Source organism: Saimiri boliviensis, chromosome 10 (genome assembly GCF_048565385.1).
Source record: "Saimiri boliviensis isolate mSaiBol1 chromosome 10, mSaiBol1.pri, whole genome shotgun sequence".
NCBI classification, from domain to species: Eukaryota; Metazoa; Chordata; class Mammalia; order Primates; family Cebidae; genus Saimiri; species Saimiri boliviensis.
The window spans coordinates 16,944,777-16,968,886 of NC_133458.1; the positions used below are offsets into that span (position 1 = coordinate 16,944,777).

The 24,110-nt window shown below is 50.8% G+C and overlaps 1 protein-coding gene across 2 annotated transcripts; it reads right to left on the reverse strand.

Moving 5' to 3' along the window:
* Nucleotides 1-978: 978 nt before the first annotated feature.
* ADCK2 (aarF domain containing kinase 2) lies at nt 979-22,267 on the reverse strand. Of its 2 annotated transcripts, XM_003929762.4 has the most exons (8): nt 20,965-22,267; nt 20,150-20,296; nt 15,716-15,844; nt 13,461-13,556; nt 8,578-8,829; nt 6,904-7,032; nt 5,183-5,236; nt 979-1,430 (listed from the first exon to the last, which is right to left on the reverse strand). In XM_003929762.4, exons 1-8 carry the CDS (start codon nt 21,895-21,897, stop codon nt 1,290-1,292), a joined length of 1,881 nt encoding a protein of 626 aa, XP_003929811.2. In that variant the 5' UTR covers nt 21,898-22,267; the 3' UTR covers nt 979-1,289. The 2 variants fall into 2 exon arrangements, with proteins under 2 accessions (XP_003929811.2, XP_010338689.2); XM_010340387.3 differs by lacking the exon at nt 8,578-8,829 and having other exon boundaries at nt 1,205-1,430.
* Between the last annotated feature and the right edge of the window lie 1,843 nt (nt 22,268-24,110).

A 24,110-nucleotide genomic window follows, 5' to 3' on the forward strand; every position in this document is an offset into this window, starting at 1 on the left:
GTGCCTCCTCCCAGCCAACCGGAACCATCCCAACCCCTCTCTGCCTGCTCTGATGCCTCCTCAAGATGTGGGAAGGAAATAATAACAACACCTCCCTGGAAAAAACTGCACCAAAGGAATCCCTGTGCACCTAAACCACACTGCTCCCTAAGAGACAGGAATGAGCAACTTTATCCTGGAGAAGGGAAGAATGGAAGAAACTAGTCCTGTGGTCAGGGCAGGACTTTCAGAGAGCACAAGGACCTGACTCCATTCTCTGCCTAGTGATCTCTAAGACGAGCGACATAATCTATGAGGGTGTAGAGATAAAATGCGATTTTACCTAAAAAAAAAAAAAAAAAGAGAGAGAGAGAAATTAAGCTTTACAAATGTCCCCCTCCAGGCTGACCCCAGGACCCTCCTGGTCTGCAGCCCAGCCACATCAGCTCAGCTCTGAAAGAAAGCCTGGGGTTGGGCCTGGCAGAGAGGGGCGGGCGGTGGTCACTGCAAGTGTGTCACCAGGTGCTGCCGTGGAGAAGAGGACGTACTGGTTATATTAACTCTGTTCATATTCAAAATTAATGCTTGCACATGGACAGGCGCAGACACTGTGGCAGAGAAGCTGCAGTTCGAGATTAGCATGTGAGCCCAGGACAACATTAAGGAAGTGGCCAAGCCATTCTGCCCATGTCCCCACTGTGTCAGCCACGTTCATCAGTTTTGTTTTACCTTGTAGTAAGTTAGCAAGGAGTTGTCAAAAACTATTAAAAATTACCAAGAAGATAATTTGAAGTATAATGAAATTTGCCCTAAGTGTATATTGTGCTGGCAGGGAGCACTTGCATGAAGTTTATACATAAATTGTGTATGTGTGTGGGGAGGGGGAGGTTACCATGGTCAGTAGGACTTGATAGCATTTTCTAACCTGAATATCAAAGTCTGGGAACTACCAGCAGGACCCACCTGACCAGGGAGTATAGCAGGTCAAGAAAAAAGAAAAACAGGAAAACAAAATAAATTTATTCATCCTCCTCTGCAGAACATTTTCCCTGAACGACAGTGTCCCTAGTACCTGGCCCAGCTTCCAAAATGGAATGGATAGGCCCCTTCCCTTTTACTCCCTAATTGGCCCAAAGCTTTTGAACACACCCTCAAACCAAGCAGAGGAGAAACCACGGTGTGCCTTCCACTGCTGGAGGGCCACATTTGGAATTGGTGTCCCACTTTTAAAACATCCCAGCTGCCACAGGAGAGGCTCTTGGGAGCGGCCTCCAGCTCTTGACAAGGGCCCACAGAGGCCCACTGCCCCATCACAGGGGACACGCTGGGCCTGTGAGGAGGAAGGGCCTTGCTGCCTCCAGGATGTCCAGTTTGGGGTCCAGTGAGCGGCCAAGCCCCTCCAGCACCATGATGGCAAACACAATGGAGGCAAAGTTGCTCTCAAGCTTTACCTGGAACAGAAAACAGAACAGTTCATCTCAGAACCTGCCGATACAGGGACGTGTATCCTGGATAAGCACCATGCTGTCCACTCTCAGCCTCCCTCAGACCTGCCCATGGGATGTTTACCATCTACCTGACATTCTCTTCTCTGCCATATCATCTCCCCAACCATCGCTACTTGCCCAACCTCCCATCTGCGAGATACACTTAAGGAAAAATCTAGGGGTGCGGCACATACTTTTCTAGGTTTGTGTCCGTGTGTGTATGAACGAAGACCAAATACATCTTTCATACTCATCCCAGAAACCATACATTTAAATACAGGTTATTCTTCAAAATCTACAGTAACCTTTATGTATATACTTATATTTTAGAGACAAGGTCTAACTGTCACCTAGGCTGGAGTGCAATGGCAAGATCATAGCTCACTGCAGCCTGGAACTCCTGGGACTTATGGGATCCTTCTGCATCAGCCTCCTGAGACTTGGACTCTTTTTTTTGTAGACAGAGGGTCTTGCAATGCTGATGAGGCTAATCTCGAACTCCTGGGCCCAAGCAATCCTTCCACCTTTGCCCCACCAAGTGCTGGGATTACAGGCAGGAGCCATGTCAGCTGGCCTACAATAGCCTTTTTAAGAGACAACACACAACTGACTGCTCAAAAAGGGCACAGCTACCCCTTCAGAGCCAGATTAGTAGTAATAGCAATTGACATGGATTATTCAACTATTCTTCAAAAGTATCAGCATTATCCATGTTCTATAGAGAAGGAAGCTATGGCTCAGAGAGGTTCAATGACTTGCTTAAGGCCACTGGATGATGAGGAATAGAGGCAAATTTAAACCTAGAACAGGAATCTGCTCTTTAAGTGGACAGAAGGTCAAGAAATGGAAGGTTGACTGATGGGAAAATATTCTTTGTTAGAAATTAAAGAGTGTTTGTCTCCACTAAGGGCTGGAAGGTTGTCGGGGGTCAGGCTGATCTGGGAGAAAAGCAGCATGCTCCCATGAGCAGCTGTGGAGTTCCAGCCTGGCTCCTGGGCCACACAGGCTCTGGTCCAGGTGGGAACCCAGGGCTCCAGCACCTCTGGGAATGCTTTCATTCTGAAGCTGGGTGGTGAGTTCTTGGTGTGGATTATTAGATTCTTTTACCTCTATGTTACTGTCAAATACTTTATTTTAAAAAAATTAAGTGCTACCTGAATAGAGATTTCTTCTAAGGAAGACATACAAATGGCCAGCTAGCATATGAGAAGATGTTCAGCATCATGAACCAGTAGAGAAATGCAATGAAACCACAGTGAGACAGCGCCTCACACCCATTAGGATGGCTGCTACCAACAAAACAGAAAAGGACAAGTGTTGGTGAGGATGAGAGAAACAACCCCTTGTGTACTGTTGGTGGGCATGGAAAATGGTACAGCTCTTATGGGAAGTTCCTCAAAAACTAAAAACATCCCATATGATCCAGAAAACCCACTTCGGGGCATATGTTCAAAAACTGGAGGCCAGGCGGCCAGGCACAGTGCTCATGACTGTAATCCCAGCACTTTGGGAGGCCGAGATTGGTGGGTCACCTGAGGTTAGGAGTTCGAGACCAGCTTGACCAACATGGAGAAACCCCATCTCTACTAAAAATACAAAATATGCTGGATCTGGTGGTGCGTGCCTGTAATCCCAGCTACTAGGGAGGCTGAGGCAGGAGAATCGCTTGAACCCAGGAGGCGGAGGTTGCGGTGAGCCAAGATCGCACCACTGCACTCCAGCCTGGGCAACAAGAGCGAGACTCCGTCTCAAAAAAAAAAAAAAAAAAAAGAGTATGTTTTCAAACTTAAGTGCCTAGTGAAGTGCTCAGAATGCAGTAGCTGCCCTAGGGCCTCTGTCTGCTCTTCCATCCTGGGAACAGCAGCAACAGCAGCAAACACTCAAGGCCCCTCACTCGCCGTGCCTCAAACTGTGTGAGGAGATGTTGAGAGTGAGCCACTGAGGCAGGAGGAGCCAGCAGCAGGCAGGGGCTTGGGCCACGTGGGCACAGGCGAGCTGCTCAGCCTCTCGGCTTTGGTGCCTGCCTCTTGGAACACTGAGGGGATAAACCGGACACTGATCAATGTCACGTAGCTAAGTGAGGTGCCATAGGGCAGGCAGAGGGAGCGACAGCACAGCCCTGTAAGTGCAATCACCATGCCCTCTGTGGGCTGGGAGGCCCTTGAGGAGGCCCCGTGGACTGGGAACAGCTGGCACAGGTCAGCGCTGCTGGGCAAAGGGGCTGATGCGAGCCTCTGCCGCCTGCTCCGGGCCCTGTGCTCTCAGCGACCAAGAGTGCACGCGATCATTCCTGTTCCTCTCTGAGCTGCTCGCTAGCAATGGTGGGGGCTTTCCCCTAAGACAAAGGCAACACTTAAGCTGTTTATACAACAGAACTTTGTCAAAAGTTTTGGAAAGAACAAAAAAGTTTTTCACCAAAAACTAAAAACAAACAAAAAACCCCACCAAAAAAGCCAACCCAAGCTCTGGAGTGACAGAAACAGGGGTCTAGACCGTGGCTTCCCCATGCACAGGACATGGGTAGTTATTTAACCTCCATCCTCCATCTCCTGCTGGGGGCAAAACAGTGGGGCTCCTACCAGCCTGTGGCACTGTCCTGAGATTGAGCTGAGGTGTGTGTGTGGAAAGCACCTGGCCTCTCCCAGATGGTGAGCTTCACACACGCGCCTGTGGCAGCCCTAACTGCTCCCAACGCTCCTGGGGCCCTAACTGCTCCTTTCTGGCCCTTACTTCTATGTTATGATTCTTGCCAAATGCTGCCACTTCCATGAAACGTTTCTTTCTTAGACTGTAAAGCCTCAAGAGATACGATGGAAAAGGCCATCTTTGAAAGAAGTCCTCCTTTCTCCACCCTCAACACTGCTTGCCCTTGGCCAGCAGCCTTAGTTTAAAGAGTGCCCAAGACGAGGCTCCATGACAAGGCGACAGAGCTGGGGCACAGGCTAACATGAACCATGAGGTCGGCTCCCTCTAACGGATGGCAGCAGCCAGGCAGGGGAAACAGTCCCACCAGGGCCTCTGAAAGCACCAGGACACAAGGCATGACCCTCTCAAGTGGCCCCTGGACCCCAGGACTTCATTCTACCAGGAAAGAGCTAAGCATGACTTACATTAACACAAGCATCATGAATGTGAACCAAGGAGGGAAGGACATGGAAAGCCAGAGGTAAGATATTTCTACTTTTTTAAATACGCTTTTCTACATTTAGATGTCACAGATACTTAGACTGCACTGACTTGACAGATACACAGACTAACTGTGCCACAAAGCACTTGTTGCAAATGACTTGTTACTAAAAATGCTTTCAAAACATATAGTAGGCCAGGCGCAGTGGCTCACATCTGTAATCCCAGCACTTTGGGAGGCCGAGGAGGGTGGATCACCTGAGGTCAGGAGTTCGAGACCAGTCTGGCCAATATGGTGAAACCCCATCTCTATTAGAAATACAAAAATTAGCTGGGTGTGGTGGCATCTGCCTGCAATCCCAGTTATTCAGGAGGCTGAGGCAGGAGAATCACTGGAACCCGGGAGGCAGAGGCTGCAGTGAGCCGAGGTTGTGCCACTGCACTCCAGCCTGGGGGACAGGGCAAGACTCTGTCTCAAAAAAATATATGTATGTATATAATAGAAGCACCTCCCACTGCCCCATGTCCACCCATCCCATCCTGCCCTGTCCCAGCTTCCCCAGAGACCCCTCCCTCTGACTGGCCCTCACCTTGTGAGTCATCAGCAACTTAAAGACACTGGAGAGAAGGCTGGACACATGAAGCTGGAAAAACAAAATAAAGGTTAATGCAGACCACAGAGCCTTCCAAAACTGCTGCTTTCCTGCCACTCACACACTCTCATCCCCGGCATCCCACCCTACTCTCCCGCCAGGGCAGACATACATCAGTGAACGCAAAAGGGACCATCTGAGAAACTAGGAAAGGACTACTCCAGCACAAGCCCAACTCTCACCTTAGGACTCAATCACAGAGGCCTTCAGAGGACAAAGCTTTGAGCCCTGTCCACCCCAACCAGCAGCAACCACAAAAAATCACACCTGCCTTTAATCCTGGCACTTTGGGAGGTAGAGGCAGGCGGACTACCTGAGGTCAGGAGTTTGGCCAGCCTGGCCAACATGGTGAAACCCCGTCTCTACTGAAACTACAAAAATTTGCCAGGCTGGTGGCAGGCACCTGTAATCCCAGCTACTCAGGAGACTGAGGCAGGAGAATCACTTAAACCCAGGAGGTGAAGGTTGCAGTGAGCCAAGATCTCACCACTACACTCCAATCTGGGTGACAGAGCAAGACTCCATCTCAAAAATATTTTTAAAAAGGGCAGGCGCGGTGGCTCACGCCTGTAATCCCAGCACTTTGAGAGGCCGAAGCGGGCAGATCATGGAGTCAAGAGATTAAGACCACCCTGGCCAACATGGTGAAACCCCATCTCTACTAAAAAATACAAAAATTAGCTGGGTGTGGTGGTGCACGCCTGTAGTCCCAGCTACTGAAGAGGCTGAGATAGGAGAATCACTTGAACCCAGGAAGCGGAGGTTGCAGTAAGCCAATATCGCACCGCTGCACTCCAGCCTGGGGACAGAGCAAGATTCCATCAAACTAATTAATTTTAAAAATAAATTAAAAAGGCCGGGCGCGGTGGCTCAAGCCTGTAATCCCAGCACTTTGGGAGGCCGAGGCGGGTGGATCACGAGGTCGAGAGATCGAGACCATCCTGGTCAACATGGTGAAACCCCGTCTCTACTAAAAATACAAAAAATTAGCTGGGCATGGTGGCACGTGCCTGTAATCCCAGCTACTCAGGAGGCTGAGGCAGGAGAATTGCCTGAACCCAGGAGGCGGAGGTTGCGGTGAGCCGAGATCACGCCATTGCACTCCAGCCTGGGTAACAAGAGCGGAACTCCATCTCAAAAAAAAAAATAAAATAAATAAATAAATAAATTAAAAAAAAAACCACACCTGGATAGACTAGATCAGCAGGGCCAGTGTACCAGTGGCCATTCTTTGTCTGACTCATTCCTGCTACTGTGGCCACGAACTTGAGGAGAAAACAGTCACGTTTGCTAGAACTGTGTGTAAAATACAAAGCAGGCTCTGGCTTGGGTTTAAATAAGGGACATGCACATTGGGCACATCATTTGGCTGCTTGAAGACCACAGTCCTCACTCTCTGTGTGCTTGGCTGTCCCCAAATGAACAGCTACCTCTGGATGAGGAAGGAGTTACAGCCCCATAAACGTCACTGGACAAGGAGGCACCCTTGAGCGCCAGGAACTTCACTGTGCCTCCTCATGCCTGGAAGATGTGAGGTGTTCTTTTTCTGCTTTAAAACTCACACCCTGCATAAAGAGGTCTCCCTTAGACCCAGGATTTGCTCTGCCCCAGGGCCAGGCATGGACACCCCAGCCCCTGTCCACAAGTGATCTGCCCACCTTTTCCAGGGTGATGGTGTTCTTCCTGGCCTGGGTCACCAGCTTGGCCATCTCGGTTTTGAACCCCTCCACATCCCTGCACTCACTTGCCCGGGCATGATGCAGGATGAGCTCAGCCACTCTCTGGCCCTGGAAGATGCAACGAAAACGGTCTTGGAGTGAAGCAAGCATAAACCTAAATGCACTGCCCAAGTGTCTTCTCATCTCAGCACACTTTACCCTGACTTTTCTGCCATCTTGCTTTCGGCTCTTCCTCCTCAGACTATGACTTTTTCCTTTTGCCCAAACCTATACAGAGGAATGCCCCCACCCCCACCGCACTGCTCCTCAGTGTTTAACCTTGGCCTAGGGGACATTTTCAAACCAGCTTAAGGCCCCAGCTTTGCATTTGCCTTCTTGGAGGTAGAGACTGCCCTGCATTTTGCTATTTTATTTTATTTCTGAGACAGAGTTTCACTCTGTCTCCCAGGCTGGAGTGCAGTGGTGTGATCTCTGTCTCCGGGGTTCAAACAATTCTCTGCCTCAGCCTCCTGAGTAGCTGGGATTACAGGTGCCCGCTACCACACCTGGCTAATTTTTACAATTTTAGTAGAGATGAGGTTTCACCATGTTGGCCAGGCTGGTCTTGAACTCCTGACCTCAAGTGATCTGCCTGCCTCAGCCTCCCAAAGTGCTGGGATTACAGGTGTGAGCCACCGCATCTGGCTGCATTTTGCCGTTAAAAAAAAAAAAAAAAAAAGGGCAAGGAAACACGCTCTTTCTCCCAGGTTGGAGTGAAGTGCAACCTCCAGCCCCGTGGGATTCGAGCGATTCTCCTGCCTCAGCCTCCCAAGTAGCTGGGATTACAGGCACATGCCACCATGCCCAGCTAATTTTTGTTTTGTTTTGTTTGAGACAGTTTCACTCTCATTACCTAGGCTGGAGTGCAATGGCTCGATCTCAGCTCACCACAACCTCCACCTCCTGGGTTCAAGCAATTCTCCTGCCTCAGCCTCCCAAGTAGTTGGGACCACAGGCGTGCACCACCATGCCCAGCTAATTTTTGTATTTTTAGTAGAGACAGGGTTTCACCATGTTGACCAGGATGGTCTCGATCCCTTGACCTCAAGTGATCCACCCATCTCGGCCTCCCAAAGTGCTGGTTACAGATGTGAGCCACTGCACCCAGCCTATTTTCTTATTTTTTTATAAAGACAGGGTCTCCCTATGTTGCTCAAGCTGGCCTTGAACTCCTGGGCTCAAGCAATCCTCCTGCCTCAGGCTTCCAACGTGCTGAGATTACAGGTGTGAACCACCATGCCTGGCCCTTTTTTTTTTTTTTTTTTTTTAAATAAGAGACGAGGTCTCACTATGTTGCCCAGGCTGGAGTGCAGTGGCTATTCACAGGTGCAATCCCACTACTGATCAGCATGGGAGTTTTGACCTGCTTTGTTTCCCACCTGGGCAAGTTTACCCCTTCTTAGGCAACCTGGTGGTCCCCTGTTCCCAGGAGGTCATCTTAGTGCGGACACCCAATCGGCATAGCGCACTACAGCCCAGAACTCCTGGGCTCAAGTGATCCTCCCACCTCAGCCTCCTGAGTAGCTGGGACTACAGGTACGTGCCATGTGCCCAGCCCATTTTTTTAATTAAAGGAAAATTCATGCCAACTTCTGTGGTCCCAGTGAGTCTCACCTGCCCCATCACCACAGCCATGAAAACTGCCCGGAAATTCCTCAGGTCAGGGGCCTGCAGCTCTGCCACAATGCCAGCATCCAGCAGCACCAGTCGCAGTGGGCACAGGGCAGATGGCATGGCCACCACCAGACTGTCACAGACGTCTGCCTGCTGCAGCTGCGCTTCTTGACTCAAGAACAGGCCGTCAGCACCCTGGACCAGGATGTTTCCAGGGTGAAGGTCTGCGTGCACAAAGTTATCCACAAATATCTGGAAGGAGATCACACTGCTCATGACTGAGTCACTCCCACAGTACCACCAAGCCACACAGAAAGAAAGTTGCCAGGGTGACAATAATCTCCCAGTAATCTATCACAGCTGCAAAGAGGTACATGACCTATAGACCCTCTTGTTTAGATGTCAGCTCAGAATTTGTACAAAGACAAACTAAGTTAAAAGTTTTCAAAAGAAAAATTATTTCAAAGTAAAAAGCATTTTTAAAATTTTGAGATGGAATTTCACTCTTGTTGCCCAGGCTAGAGTGCAATGGTGTGACCTCAGCTCACTGCAACCTCCACCTTTCAGGTTCAAGTGATTCTCCTGCCTTACCCTCCCAAGTAGCTGGGACTACAGGTGTGCGCCACCACACCTGGCTTATTTTTTGTATTTTTAGTAGAGATGGGGTTTCACCATGTTGATCAGGCTGGTCTCGAACTCCTGACCTCAGGTGATCCGCCGCCTTGGCCTCCCAAAGTGCTGGGATTACAGGCGTGAGCCACCATGCCTTGCCTGGTATACTTTTAAAAATTCACTGAGCATAATTTAAGATCTATGCACTTTATTGAATGTTGTTATAATTCAATTTTTTAAGTTAAAGTTCTGAATCTTCTGGAACCTTGCCCTCAGTCCTACCTAGGGTCTCATGCCGGGATCCTGACCCCCGAGCTGGAGGCCCCTCACCCTCTCTCCACTCCTGGTGCTGCTTCATGCTGCTTCTCCCCTGGCTACTTCCCCCTTGTCCCCCTTGGAGCCCTGTTCCTTCGGACAAAGTCCTTTCCCACTGAGTTCTCACTGCAGTTACTTAAATGAAACCTGGATGTGCCCCAACAATCCCACTTCTCCAGGAGCCAGCAGGGTGGGAGCTGCTGACTCCCCATCCCACAGGCCCTGGGGTTGGAGTAGAGTTACCTGAGTCCACCCCCAGCACAGCTCTCAGCCTTGGGTGCATGTGCCTGCCTACTGTCAGCCTGCAGGATGCCACCTGCTCTGAGCACCCTTGCTGTGGGGACTCCAGACGTGCCTCCACCCACAGCTCTATCTCTGAGTCCTGATTCTTTCTCCAGCTCTCACCACATACCTGGGTCCTCCCTACCTCAATTCCTTGCCTCTGAGATCTGGTTATTCTTCCTCCCTATCTGCCTCAGCTCTCTTACCCATTCCTGTTATCTGTGCCTTCAACCACTGTCCTCTGTCCCAACCACCAGGAAGACCAGACCCCCAACAATCTAAGATCTTCCTTTGCTCCTACCTGGGAGCTGCTAACAATGCTGGGTCACGATTACTACCAACCATGGCCACCACAACCAGTGTGGCTTAGGGCTCGATTGTGGCTTCTTAGGAATTTCCACTCATTTACCATCAGGGTGACCCTATGAGGAAGTCACTTCTTATCCTCTTTTGAAAGATAAGAAGCCTGAGGACAAAGGTTAAGTAGCTTACCCCAGACACTGCTCTCTGCCCTCAACTAGTAAACTGGAAGCTGAGATTTGAACCCAGACAAATCCTGCTCTGGGCTCCTAACCCCCAGGCTACACTGCAGATAGGCAAAATACCCCTCTGAGTCTCCAACACCAAGATGGCTTGATGCCTCCTGACAACCATTCACATTTCCAGAGTAGCTCTTTTTTTGTTGTTGTTTAAATAGAGACAGAGGTTTCTCCATGCTGGGCAGGTTGGTCTCGAACTCCCAACTTCAGGTTATCCACCTGCCTCGGCCTCCCAAAGTGCTGGGATTACAGGCATGATCCACCACGCCCGGCCCCGAGTAGCTCTTTCTAGTACCAAGGCAGCAATTTCAAACCTCTCTGTTCTCTTTAAACCTCATGTCCTGGCCGGGCGTAGTGGCTCACACCTGTAATCCAAGCACTCTGGAGGCCAAGGCGGGCGGATCACCTGAGGTCAGGAGTTCAAGACCAGCCTGACCAACATGGTGAAACCCCAACTTTTTTTAATTAAAAAATAATAATAATAATTAAAACAAGGCCGGGCGCGGTGGCTCAAGCCTGTAATCCCAGCACTTTGGGAGGCCGAGGCGGGTGGATCACAAGGTCAAGAGATCGAGACCATCCTGGTCAACATGGTGAAACCCCGTCTCTACTAAAAATACAAAAAATTAGCTGGGCATGGTGGCGCGTGCCTGTAATCCCAGCTACTCAGGAGGCTGAGGCAGGAGAATTGCCTGAACCCAGGAGGCAGAGGTTGCGGTGAGCCGAGATCGCGCCATTGCACTCCAGCCTGGGTAACAAGAGCGAAACTCCGTCTCAAAAAAAAAAAAATAAATAAAAATAAAAAAAAAAATAATAATTAAAACAACAACAACAACAACAGCAACAAAAAACTCATGTCCCACGACCCTCTGCATCCTACTCCCAGCAGAAAACAATGGCCCCTCTTAGTTCACAAGGAAATAGAAGGTTTCCCACGGAAGCACCACCAAATCCTGTCCCTGTATCTGTAAGTTTCTCTATCCCTCCAGCCCACGGTTTCTCAGTCTATTGCTGGGTGTGAGAATGGCCGTCTCTGCACTCTGGGGTGGTAAGCTCCTGGCCTCTTCCCAACAGGTGACAGTAGCACCCCCGACCCCCAACTATAACAACCAAAAATGTCTCCAGACATTGGCTAGGTATGGTGGCTCATGCCTGTAATCCAAGCACTTTGGAGGAAAAAGCGGGTGGATCACCTGAGGTCAGGAGCTCAAAATGGTGAAACCCCATCTTGAAAAAAAAAGAAAAAAAGAATGTCTCCAGACATCACCAGGTGTTCCCAGTAGACAAAACCTCCCTGTGGTAAACCACAGCTCTGGCCTTTGTGAAGAAAGAATTCCCTCCAGATGTGGCCAGGCTCCTCTTCAGCTAGGGAGGCCTGCAGAATCCTCACTGGTAGATACAGGAAAGACAAAACCTACTAAGAGTTCTTAGGAGGTGGGGACACTTGAACAGGTTTAAATGTCCAAGAATCAGATCTACCTTTTGGCTCCCCTGCCTCTCTTCTCACCCTCCCCCTCCAACTCCACAGCGGACAGGAGGTTGTGACAGCCCTCCTAATTAGGGGATTCATCAGCCTAAAACTCTCCTATGTCCTTTTTTTTGTTTTTTGTTTTTTTGTTTTTTGTGTTTTTGAGACAAGGTCTCACTGTGTCTCTGAGGCTGGAGTGCACTGGCATGATTCTGGCTCACTGCAACCTCCACCTCCTGGGCTCAGGTGATCCCACTTCAGCCTCCCAGGTAGCTGGGACAAAAGGCATGCTGCCACCACACCCTAATTTTTGTTTTTTTTTTTTTTTTGTAGTGACAGGGTTTCGCCATGTTGCCCAGGCTGGTCTCAAACCCCTGGGCTCAAGCTATATCCCCACCTCAGCCTCCTGAAGTGCTGGGATTATAGGCACGAGCCACTGTGCCCGGCCAAAACTCTCCTATGTCTTAATCTGGGCACTGGGATGCTTTTTAAAAATTCACTAAGCATCATTTAAGATCTGAACATTTTATATTTAAATATTATTGGATTTCAAAAGTTAAGGCAAAAAGCTTCAAAATAAACTTATCTGCCCTTGGGTTAAAGTCTAAACTCTTTCACAGACTGATAGATCCTTCATGATCAGGCCCCTCTCACCTCCTCAGCCTCAGCAATCATTGCCCCTTCTTTCAAACTCTCTTCCAGACCATACTAAGTGCTTTCGTCTCTCCAAGGGCACCATGCAGTAGCTCACCCCAGGCCTCAGCACAGGCTGTTCTCTCTGGACAACTCCCTGCCGCCTCTCCTTATGCAGTGACACCTAGACCTTCATACTGCCCTGAGTGAATCCTGGGTTGGCACAGACCCCTCCTAAATGACCCTTTGGCACCCTGGACTTACTCCCATAAATCATATACTTTGTTGTCACCTGTCTTCCCAATGAACAGTATGTCATGAGCATTGTAATTGTGTCTGTTTTGCTCACTACTGTAACCCCAGACCTTAATTTAGTGCCAGGCACCTGGTAGGTGCTCAATAAACATTTGCTGAGCAAATGAGCAAAGCAGCATTTAAAATATGATATTGTCTCAGCTGTTTGCTAAACAGAACTGGGTCATGGTTACCCTTCTTCCCACAGCACACAGAGCCTGAGCCACTGACAAAGTACTTAAGAGGCTGGGAGCAATGGCTCATGCCCATAATCCCAACACTTTGGGAGGCCAAGGTGGGAGGATCGCTTAAGCCCAGGAGTTCGAGACTGCCCTGGACAACATACTGAGACCCTGTCCCTACAAAACAATTTTTAAAATTAGCCAGGCTTGGTGGCTCATGTCTATAGTCCCAGCTACCCAGGAAGCTGAGGAGTGAGGCAGGAGAATCACCTGAGCCCAAGAGGTTGAGGCTGTAGTGAGCTGAGAGTTTGCCACTGCATTGCAGCCTGGGCAACAGAGTGAGACTCTATCTCAAAAAAAGAAAAAAACAGTACTTAACAGATACTGTGGACATATGGACATTTATGGAAGGCTCCACTCTTTCTAGAACAGACTTTCTCAACCTGGCAGCTTGCTGCTTGGCTCTCCTTCCCACCCAGATAGCCAGAGTCCCAGACCACTCCCCATCTGCAAGCTGCCCACGTGCTGGGCCTAAGCCTGCTCCGGCCACAAGCTCACCATCTTCAGGAGCATGTTGATCCCCAGCCGCGCAATCTTCCTCTTCAAGTCCACAGGAATTCCTGCCTGCTGGTAACTGGACACAGGCACACTCTCCTTCAGAAAGACCAGGGAGAGAACGGCTTAATCCTAGCCAGCCTGTGATGCTGGCTCCTCTTCCCACGTGGCACCACAGCACTGCCTTCCCCCTGACTGAGAAGTAACCTGAAGAGTTTCTCCTTTCCTAGAACCCCTTATAAATCTGTGATTCAGCCATGTGCAGTGGCTCACACCTATAATCCTAGCATCTTGGGAAGCCAAGGCAAGCGGATCACATGAGCCCAGGAGTTCAAGACCAGCCTGGACAACATGGTAAAACAAAAATTAGCCATGTGTGGTGGTGTACAACTGTGGTCCCAGCTACTCAAGAGGCTGAGGTGGAAGAACCACCTGAGCTCGGGAATTCAAGGCTTCAGTGAGCTGAGAGTGTGCCACTGCACTCTAGCCTGAGTAACAGAGACTCTGTCTCAAAACAAAACAAAAATCTGTCATCCATGCATTGATTTGAACTTATTTACATTCCCTTCTATAACAGCTATCAGAAGGATGACAAGTCACATAGGTTTATTGGAAAGGAAACCTATCAACTCTGCTACTGATACTGAGATGTGATGTCCTAAAAAGATAGGGATGGGCACCAGAGAGCCAGTTTCTGGGCAAGAATCAGCCAATAGGAGTCTGGGCAATGTAAGGAGACCCCCATCTCTAAAAAAAAAAAAAAAAAAAAAAATTAGCCAGGTGTTGTGGCTCACACCTATAATCCTAGCACCTTCGGAGACCAAGACAGGAGGATCCATTGAGCTCAGGAATTTGAGAGCAGCCTGGGCAATAGGCAAAACTTAGGCTTTACAAAATAATACAAAAATTAGTTGGACATGGTGGCTCATGCCTATGGTACCAGTTACTCAGGAGGCTGAGGTAGAAGGATCACTTGAGCCCAGGAGGTGAAGGCTGCAGTGAGCTGGGATCATGCCACTGAACCCCAGCCTGGGCAATAGAGCAAGACCCTGTCTCAAAAAAAAAAAAAAAAAAAAAAAAAAAATTGTCAAAGAAACCCATGGAGATAGACCTTATTATCCCTAATTAACAAATAAAAGAACCAAAGCCCAGAGAGGTTAAGTAACTTGCTCAAGGCCGGGCACGGTGGCTCAAGCCTGTAATCCCAGCACTTTGGGAGGCCGAGGTGGGTGGAACACGAGGTCAAGAGATCAAGACCATCCTGGTCAACATGGTGAAACCCCGCCTCTACTAAAAATACAAAAAATTAGCTGGGCATGGTAGCATGTTCCTGTAATCCCAGCTACTCAGGAGGCTGAGGCAGGAGAATTGCCTGAACCCAGGAGGCGGAGGTTGCGGTGAGCCGAGATCGTGCCATTGCACTCCAGCCTGGGCAACAAAGCGAGACTCTGCCTCAAAAAAAAAAAAAAAAAAAAAGTAACTTGCTCAAGGTTAAGTTTGCTAAAGAGGTTAAGTAACACAGCTAGGAACACCAGGCAGTTCATGTCACTTCCCTGAATCTCATATCACCAACTGCAAAGAGGAGGCTGGGTTGGGTGCAGTGGCTCATGACTGTAATCCCAGTACATTGGGAGGTCAAGGCGGGCAGATCACTTGAGCTCAGGAGATCCAGACCAGCCTGGCCAACATGCCAAAACCCCATCTCTACTAAAAATACAAAAATTAGCCATCTGGTGTGGTGAGACGCACCTGTAATCCCAGCTACTTGGTAGGCTGAGGCATGATTGCAGTGAGCTGAGATGGTGCCACTACACTCCAGCCTGGGCAACAGAGTGAGACTCAGTCTCAAAAAAAAAAAAAAAAAGGAAGGCCAAATGCTGAACTAGAGTAGAGAGGATAGCTAGGGCAAGAGACATAACACAAGGTTGTTGAGCGCTTTCTCTGTGCCCAACTCCTCCTTTTGCATTCAATGTGTCATTTCCTCCTGAGACAATCCTCTAAGGCAGGAACTACTGCCTGTTTTCTAGGTCACCAGCTAATAAAATGGCAGAGCAGATTTTCAAATCTAGGGGGTCGGGCCACACCCTGTGCTCTCAGCCACTTCACTACAACAGTACCTCCCCCGAGGTCCCAGCTCCTCACAGCTTTATAGACATAAATCCCATCCTCTCTCCAGACTGAAGCCTTTCTGTGGGCTGGAGATAGGCCCACTGCGATGACAAGTGAAAGGCATGGCCAGGCAAAGCCACCACTCTTACTTCGTATGTTTCTACCAAGACTTCCCTGGTGACAAAGGGGCGCAGAGGGGTGGGGAACTTGACGGCTTTCACATTCCGGAAGTTGACCTGGAAGTGTTCTAGATTCTCAGCTTCATAACGCAGGTCGATCTAGAGAAATGGACAGAAAGGATGAGGGCTAGTCTGGGCACGGGCACAGTGACATCTGAAATGCCAAGGAGCTGGCAAGTCATGAGATCCACCCCACCTTCCCCACCAGCTTGCCCCGCAGGACACGCCCAGAAACTCAGGAGGCAACATCCGTGGGCTACACCCTGCCCCAGCAATCCCAGATCTGTGTGAACTCCTAGAGGGTGCAGATAGCAGGTGTCCTGGTGGGCTTTGGGCTGCACTGCTTCTTTGCTACTCTCTCCCTTGCTGCTCACCTGCCTCACAACAGCCCATTGGTCCCTTCCCCATCTCTCTGGGGTCTGGCTTCTCCAGGCCCAGCCCCCAGCCCTCTCCTTCCATTGGGGCCAGCGCACTGTGGTCACTTCCACACAGGACTGCCCTTCCATGTCACGGCCAGCTCTGCACCTACCGCATTGACACTGCCACCACTACCCTCTCCAACCACCATTCGCCAGACACAAAGGACCAATTCCAGGTTTACCATCAACCTCTGTGGGCATCCAGGGCTGGTGCCACTGCTGACTCGGTTCTTTGTGATGGCTCTTCCCCTGGCACCTGCCCTTCAGTCTCCTGGAGCCCCTGCTGCCTCTCAGTGTCCTGTCTTGGATAGGTCTCCTGTGCTCCCAGGAGCTGATGCCCTTGCTCCTGACCACAGCCAGCACGTGTGCCCCCTTGACATCCACTAAGCCCTTAGCCAGTGCCTACTCTCACAGCAATTTGATCCCCATGCCAGACCTCCATGCCAGCCTCCAGAGTGACATATCCAACAACAACTGGATGTGGCCCAGTGGGAGCCCAGAGACCCTGAAGCTCTATGTCTAAATGGAATTTCCCTTCACCATCCCCACACACTCAGTCACCTTTGAGTCCTCAGATCACGCCTTCTCTTTTCCCCTCCGCACACAGCAACGGCCCAGTGCCGTCAGCTCTGCAGCCGTCATCGCCCTCAGATCAGTCCCTCTCCCCCAGTGCCACTCCCAAGGCACTTACCCTCATGTCCAGTCAGCTGAGCACAAACAGAGGTGCCCAGGCTGTGCTCCTTACTTGACCCATCCTCCCTCTCCTATCCCTCAGCTGCATGGTAAAGTCTGCACTCCTTAGAATGGCATCCAGGTGAGTTATGCTTTGGCCCCTACTTCTCTGTCCAGGTCCATCTCTCATGGCACCTTCCCCTTCCTCTACCATCTAAGATCTGGCCTCACCCAACTCCATATAGTGCTCAACATTCCAGACTGGCTAACACTCCCCTGGGTTCAAGCGATTCTCCTGCCTCAGCCTCTCGAGTAGCTAGGATTACAAGTGTGCACCATACCTGATTAATTTTTATATTTTTAGTAGACACAGGGTTTCGCCATGTTGACTAGGCTGGTCTCGAACTCCTGACCTCAAGTGATCCACCTGCCTCTGCCTCCCAAAGTGCTTGAATTACAGGTGTGAGCCACTCACCCAGTCCTGACTGTCTTTCTTTCTTGTTTTCTTTGTTTACCAGCTTCTCACAGAGGTTTTTTTCTTGAGATGGGGTCTCACTCTGTCACCGATGCTGGAGTATGGTGGCATGATCATGGTTCACCGCAAACTCTGCCTCCTGGGTTCAAGCGATTCTCCCACCTCAGCCTCCTGAGTAGCTAGGACTACAGGCCAGCATCACCATGGCTGGCTAATGTTTTATGTTTTTGGTATAGAGATAAGGTTTCACCATGTTGCCCAAACTGGTCTCAAACTCCTAACCTCAAGCAATCCAACCCACCTCAACCTCCCAAAGTGTTGGGATTATAGGCATGAACCACCATTCCCAGCCCTAACAGCCAGCCTGCCTGCCTTTCTTTCTTCGTTCCTTCTTTATTTTTTGAGACATAGTTTTTCCTCCTGTTGCCCAGGCTGGAGTGCAATGGTGCAATCTCGGCTCAACGCAACCTCTACCTCCCCAGTTCAAGCGAGGGCTGTTTTAGTCACTGTTACATAAATTTATAAATGAACAGAGAGACACTCATATACTACACCCAGACCCACAGCTTTAAGGTTTCCAGCCTAGGAACTTGATAGGACTACTGAGAGAGGAAGAGAGGCTTAGTAGGAAGAGCTGATTTTTAAGGCAAATGGGGTGTGATTCAGAGATGTCAGTTTGAATGATGGAACCACACCATGTCTGCCAGACTTCTGCAAGGAGAACTGAAACTCAGATGAGTGGCAGGACTGAGAGGAATAAATGCAGAGATGGTTGTTGGAATTGATGCTATTTTTTCTGTTTTAATTTGCTTTTATTATCAAATTGCACTGCTCTGTAGCTATGGTCTGAATGTTTGAGACCAGCTAAGGTCTGAATTTTTGAGACCATATGTCCCCCCAAATTTTTTGAGACCATTATGTCCCCCCAAAATTCCTGTGTTGAAATGCTAAGCCCTGGCTGGGCGTGATGGCTCACACTTGTAAACCCAGCGCTTTGGGAGGCCAAGGCGGGTGGATCATGAGGTCAGGAGTTGGAGACCAGCCTGGCCAACAGGGTGAAACCCAGTCTCAACTAATAATACAAAAGATTAGCCAGGCGTGGTGGCAGGTGCCTGTGATCCCAGCTACTCGGGAGGCTAAGGCAGGAGAATTGCTTGAACCTGGGAGGCAGAGGTTGCAGTGAGCCGAGACCACACCACAGCACTCCAGCCTGGGCAACAGACAGAGACTATGTCTCAGAAAAGAAAAAAAAGAAAGAAATGCTAAGCCCTAAGGTGACGGTATTAGGAGACAGGGTCTTTAGCAGCTGATGAGGTCTTGAGAGCAGAGCCTACATGGATGGATTAGCGGCTTTAAAAACATGGGACCCAAGACAGAGCCCTTGCCCTTTCCACCACGTGATGACACAGAAGGCGCCAATTCTGAACTGGAAAGTGGGGCCTCACCAGACACAGAATCTGCCGATGCCTTGATCTGGAATTTTCAGCCTCCAGAACCTCAAGAAATACATTTCTGTTGTTTGTAAGCTACTTAGTTTATGGGATTCTGTTTGAACAGACTAAGAGACTTTCTAAACATTAGAATGAATCCCTAGGACTTAAAATCTTAAATCAGAGGCTCTAAACAAAGACTTAGTAGGTTGCTTCTGAAAACAACCCACCAAGGAGCCAACAGGTACCGACATGGAGCCCCGACTCCCCCAGTGCGTTTGCTAAGTCTGGCCCCTTATACAAATGTCCCCAGGGCCCTGAGCATGAAGGAGGTCCTTGTTGACTCAATTTGCCCTGGAATCTAAGCAAAACAAAGGCACAGTGTATGACTTTGCTAATTATTTTCTCACTCTGGAGTCACTGATTATGGCAGAAATAATGCTAGACATTCTCCACCAGAATCATTTCCTTTTCCTCCCCAGCACAAAGGAAGATGGTGTTTCCCAAGTTCCCCATTACACTGGGCCCATGTGGTTAAAGCTCTGATCAGTGGGCAGGGAAGAAGTGATGTTTGCCACTTCCAGACCTAGCCACAAAATCTCTTAAGTGACCCTCCCTGGCCTCTCCGTCCAATCCACCTTGACCTCAGATAACACGTATTGAAGAAGGCAATGCCAAACTTGGGAAGAAATTGAGTTCCCTGAAACTAGGGAGTAGAGCTCCCTCTCTTGACCACGTGCAGTGGCCTAGGTCTGTCATCCCAGCACTTGGGAAGGCTGAGGAGGGAGAATAACTTAAGCCCAGGAGTTCAAGGCCAACCTGGACAACATGGCGAGACTCTGTCTCTATTTTTAAAATAATAAAACAAAGAGCTCCCTTTCTCTGCCTCAGTTCACCTACATAGAACTTTGTTTTTCGTTTCTGTTTTGCTTTTGAGATGGAGTCCTGCTCTGTCGCCCAGGCTGGAGTGCAGTGGCATAATCTCAGCTCACTGCAACCTCCACCTCCCAGGTTCAAGCAATTCTCAGTCTCCTAAGTAGCTGGGATTACAGGCATGCACTACAATGCTGGGCCAATTTTTGTATTTTTAGTAGAGACAGGGTTCCACCATGTTGGCCAGGCTAATCTAGAACTTCTGGCCTCAAGTGTTCCACCCACCTCAGCCTCCCAAAGTGCTAGGATTACACGCATGAGCCACCGTGCCCGCCAGAACTTTGATCTAAGCAAGAAATGACCTCATTCCATGAAGCCACTGAGGTTTCAGTGTTGTTTTACCAGCTAGTGTTACCTACTCTAACATACTACGCGACCTATGACATACCGCAAAATTATTCAACATTTACTAAGCAGCAGCTAATGGCAAGAATGATGTTAGGTGCTATTTACAGCTGAAGGAAGGAGAACTCACCTGTTGGACCATCAGCTTCTCAAATTCTTCCACAATCTCAGGCAAGCTAAGCCACTTGATGCCTGGCAAAAGTGCGAGGACTCGGCTGCCAGTCTTCATCAGCAGCAGGTCCATATGCACCTGAGAGAGCAGGCCAGGGTGCAACACCTGTCGGAAAGAGGAACCGTGCGACAGGAAGAATCCACTGGACACATTTTACCCAGCCGGGGCTGGGTCCCACCATCCAAGGAAGAGCCAGGTGACTTCTCATTAAAGGAAGATGTGGTCCCGACACCCAAGCAGTTAGTTCACTCCAGACCCTCTTCATTTTCCTCTATCAGACTATTCACACCTCCACTTCAAGCCAAGAAATGAAACAGCTTGCTTGAAATAAGCACTCAGAGCTGGGCATGGTGGCTCACACCTGTAATCCCAGCACTTTGGGAGGCTGAGGTGGGTGAATCAGCTGAGGTCAGGAGTTCGAGCCCAGCCTGGCCAACATAATGAAACCTCATCTCTACTAGAAGTACAAAAAATTAGCTGGGTTTGGTGACAGGTGCCCGTAATCCCAGCTACTAGTGAGGCTGAGGCAGGAGAATCCCTTGAACTGGGAGGGGGAGGTTGCAGTGAGCTGAGATCGCGCTATTGCACTCCACCCTGGGAAACAAGAGTAAAACTCCATCTCAAAAAGAAAGAAAAGAAAAGAAAGAAAGAAACAAGCACTCAGATATTGGTCAGGCAAATAGAAATAAACATAGGGGCGATTTGCATGGCCTGTGCTTCTGATCTGGGAAAGCTCAGTGGATAGGTGAGCTGCTAGCTCCCAGAGCACTTACTTTCACTGCCACGGGGATGAGGTGACCTGGCTCTGGGTGGTAGCCAGGGACGGGAGCCTGAGACGCCCCTGCATTTGATCCAACCAGGTCAGCATTAGGGAGGAGCAGCCTTTCTAGAAACGACTGGTCTGCGAGATTTCCTGGAGGTTTCCGGCCATTTCCAAGGTATCCGAAGAGCTCTCTCAGCCCCTCGACTGCCCCAGCTTCCGAGGAGGGCTGCAGACAGGAGGCCCTGCCAAGTCTCTGGACGCTGTCAATCTCCAGGAACGCAGGGTTGGCGTACGCTTTGTACACCTGGGCCACACAGCCTGAGCCAACAGGTTCCCGGTTCTCAAAAGAGAGGATGTCCCCCCATTCCTCCCCGAAAGCCTCCCGAAGGAAGCGCTCAGTGTGAGTCCACGGGTGGGGGGTGACTCGGACATGCAGCTTGGAAAACTGGGCACAGAAAGCCTCGGAAAACAGATCGCGCCGGGTGCTGGCCCACTGGCCCAGTTTGATGTAGGTTGGGCCTGAGGTCTCGGTGGCTTTCAGAAGCAGGTGGAGCCAGAGCGTGGAGACGCTGGGAGCCAGGTAGGTGAGGGGGTAGAGGAGAAGGAGCGGGAAGAATTTCACCAGCAGAGCGCCTGCACGAAGCCAGAGGCGGAGATGCAGGAAGACGCCGCCCAGCGGTCCCGCTCGCGGGAGGCTCTCCGCGGGCCCCGCGCCGGCCGCGCCGCTCCGGCGGACCCTTTGCCGACCCAGGACGTCAGGGGCCCCCTCACCCACGTCCCCGCAGGTGGAGACGAGCTTGGGCAAAGTGCCCAGCAGAAGCCAGCAGAGCCTGGCATCGCGAGCGCACTCGGAGGGCCTCAGGAGGCCGAGTCCCTGTCTGAGCTCGAAACACCTCAGGTGCGACAGGAAAACCCTGACGGAGACGCGCCAGGGCGCCACCATCCTCCAGAGGCCCGTGGCCCAGGAGGCCCGCCCTCCGCTTCAGGAGCGCCCGCTCAGGCTAGGCTGGCGCGAGGCCGAAGCCCGGCCCTGCCCCCGCGGACCGAGCTACCCATCCGCGCCGGCTCCGGCCCCGATGGCGCCCACACCTCGCCGGGCCTCAGGCCGGAAGCGCCCGCCCGACACCCGCCGCGCTGCGCCTAAGGGGCTGTCAGGCGGCACCGACTGCGGAACGGGAGGAGCCAGGACCCACGCGAAGCCAGGCCCCGGGCGCGCGCGACGACCGAGGGGACCGCGCGGGAGGAGGCAGAGGCCGGGCAGTCGCAGGGTCACCGCGCGCCCAGGGGCCAGTGCAAGATCCCGGGGTGGCAGGCAGGCGGGGACCGGGGGGGGGGCGGAGCGTTGGGGCGGGGCGTTGGGGCGGGGCGTTGGGGGCGGGGCGGGGGCGGGGCGTAGGGGCGAGCGATGGGGTGCAGGTGCAGGGAACCCAGGCACCGAGGGCTGTGGTGGAGGGGAGGAGCACGGGAGATGGGTGGGACGGGGTCAGCCACCGGGTTGAAATCGCCATGGCAAAATTATAACGGAGACAGTGAAAGAGATCTGACCTAACCAACTCCATCTTGCTTCTAGCCTCCAAGCTGTCCTTGTTTATTCCTGGGCGTAATCTGAACTAACTTTGGGAGGAACTTAGTTTATACTTTATACTTTAAAACAAAGACAATATCAATGATAACGGCCCTTTTTTTGTTGTTATTTTTTTGAGACGGAGTCTTACTCTGTCGCCCAGGGTGGAGTGCAGCGGCGCGATCTCGCTTCTCTGTAAACTCTGCCGCCTGGGTTCAAGGGATTCTCCTGCCTCAGGCTCCCCAGTACCTGGGATTAAGGCGCTTGCCACCGCGTCCGGCCACTTTTTGTAGTTTTTAGTAGAGACCGGGTTTCACCATCTTGGCCAGGCTGGTCTTGTACTCATGACCTCTGATCCACCTGCCCCAGCCTCCCAAAGTGCTGGGAATACAGGTGTGAGCCACCGTGCGCAGCCCATAACAGTCCTTTCCTAAACCTCCTTCTTGCTCAGGGGAATCGATTGCCTTTGCAGGACTAACAAAGCCACAAGATTAGAAAGTATGATTTAGGAGTCAGGCGGCTGGAGGCTACAGGATTCTGACCCTCCCTAAACTATTCCTAAGATCAGTGCTCAAGATATTTTGCAGACCCTGTATTTGATGGATCAGCTGGCACCAACCAGATGGATAAACTGGCTCAATCTGATCTTGTGGCCCTCCACTCGGGAACTAACTCAGTGCAAGAAGACAGCTTCAATTTCCTAGGATTTTATCTCTGACACAACCAATCAGCACTCTCCACTCACTGGCCTTCCCCCACCCACCAAGTCGTCCTTAAAAACTCTGCTCCCCACAGAGGTGCAGGCGCAGTGGCTCACACCCGGCTGTAATCCCAGCACTTGGGAGGCCCAGGTGGGCAGATCATGAGGTCAGGAGTTTGAGACCAGCCAGACCAACACGGTGAAACTCTGTCTCTACTAAAAATATTACGAAAAAATACGAAAAAAATATTAGCCAGGTGTAGTGGCACAGGCCTGTAATTTCAGCTACTCAGGAGGCTGAGGCAGGAGAATCGCTTGAACTCAGGAGGCGGAGGTTGCAGTGAGCTGAGTGAGCTGAGGCCACTGCAATCCAGCCTGGGCGACAGAGCGAAGACTCCATCTCAACAACAACAACAAAAAACTTTGCTCCTCAAATGCTTGGGGAGACCGACTTGAGTAATAATAAAACTCCGGTCTCCCGCACAGCCGTGTCTGTGTGAATTACTCCTCTATTGCAATTCTCCTGTCTTGATAAATTGGCTCTGTCTAAGCAGAGGGCAAGGTGAACCCGCTGGGTTGTTTCAGGGTGGCCGGTGGAGGCAGAGGGCTGGGCACTGAGTGGTGAGGCTCCCAGGGAGCAGAGGGTCAGTGGCAGAGGCCTGGGCAGCGAGGATCTTCGGGGAGCGCCCCGGACCTGTCCCTTAAAGAGGACAGCGACCCCAGGCCAAGACGGCCCTGCTCTTGAGTCCTGGGTCCTGGGTAACAAAATGCAAAGGCACCCTCCATATCCCCCTCTCCACGTCTATATCCCCACTGACTTCTTCATATCTTTCATTATTCCAGATAGCATGGATGAAAAGTGTGTGAGCTGAAGGCAAGTTCTGAACACAGG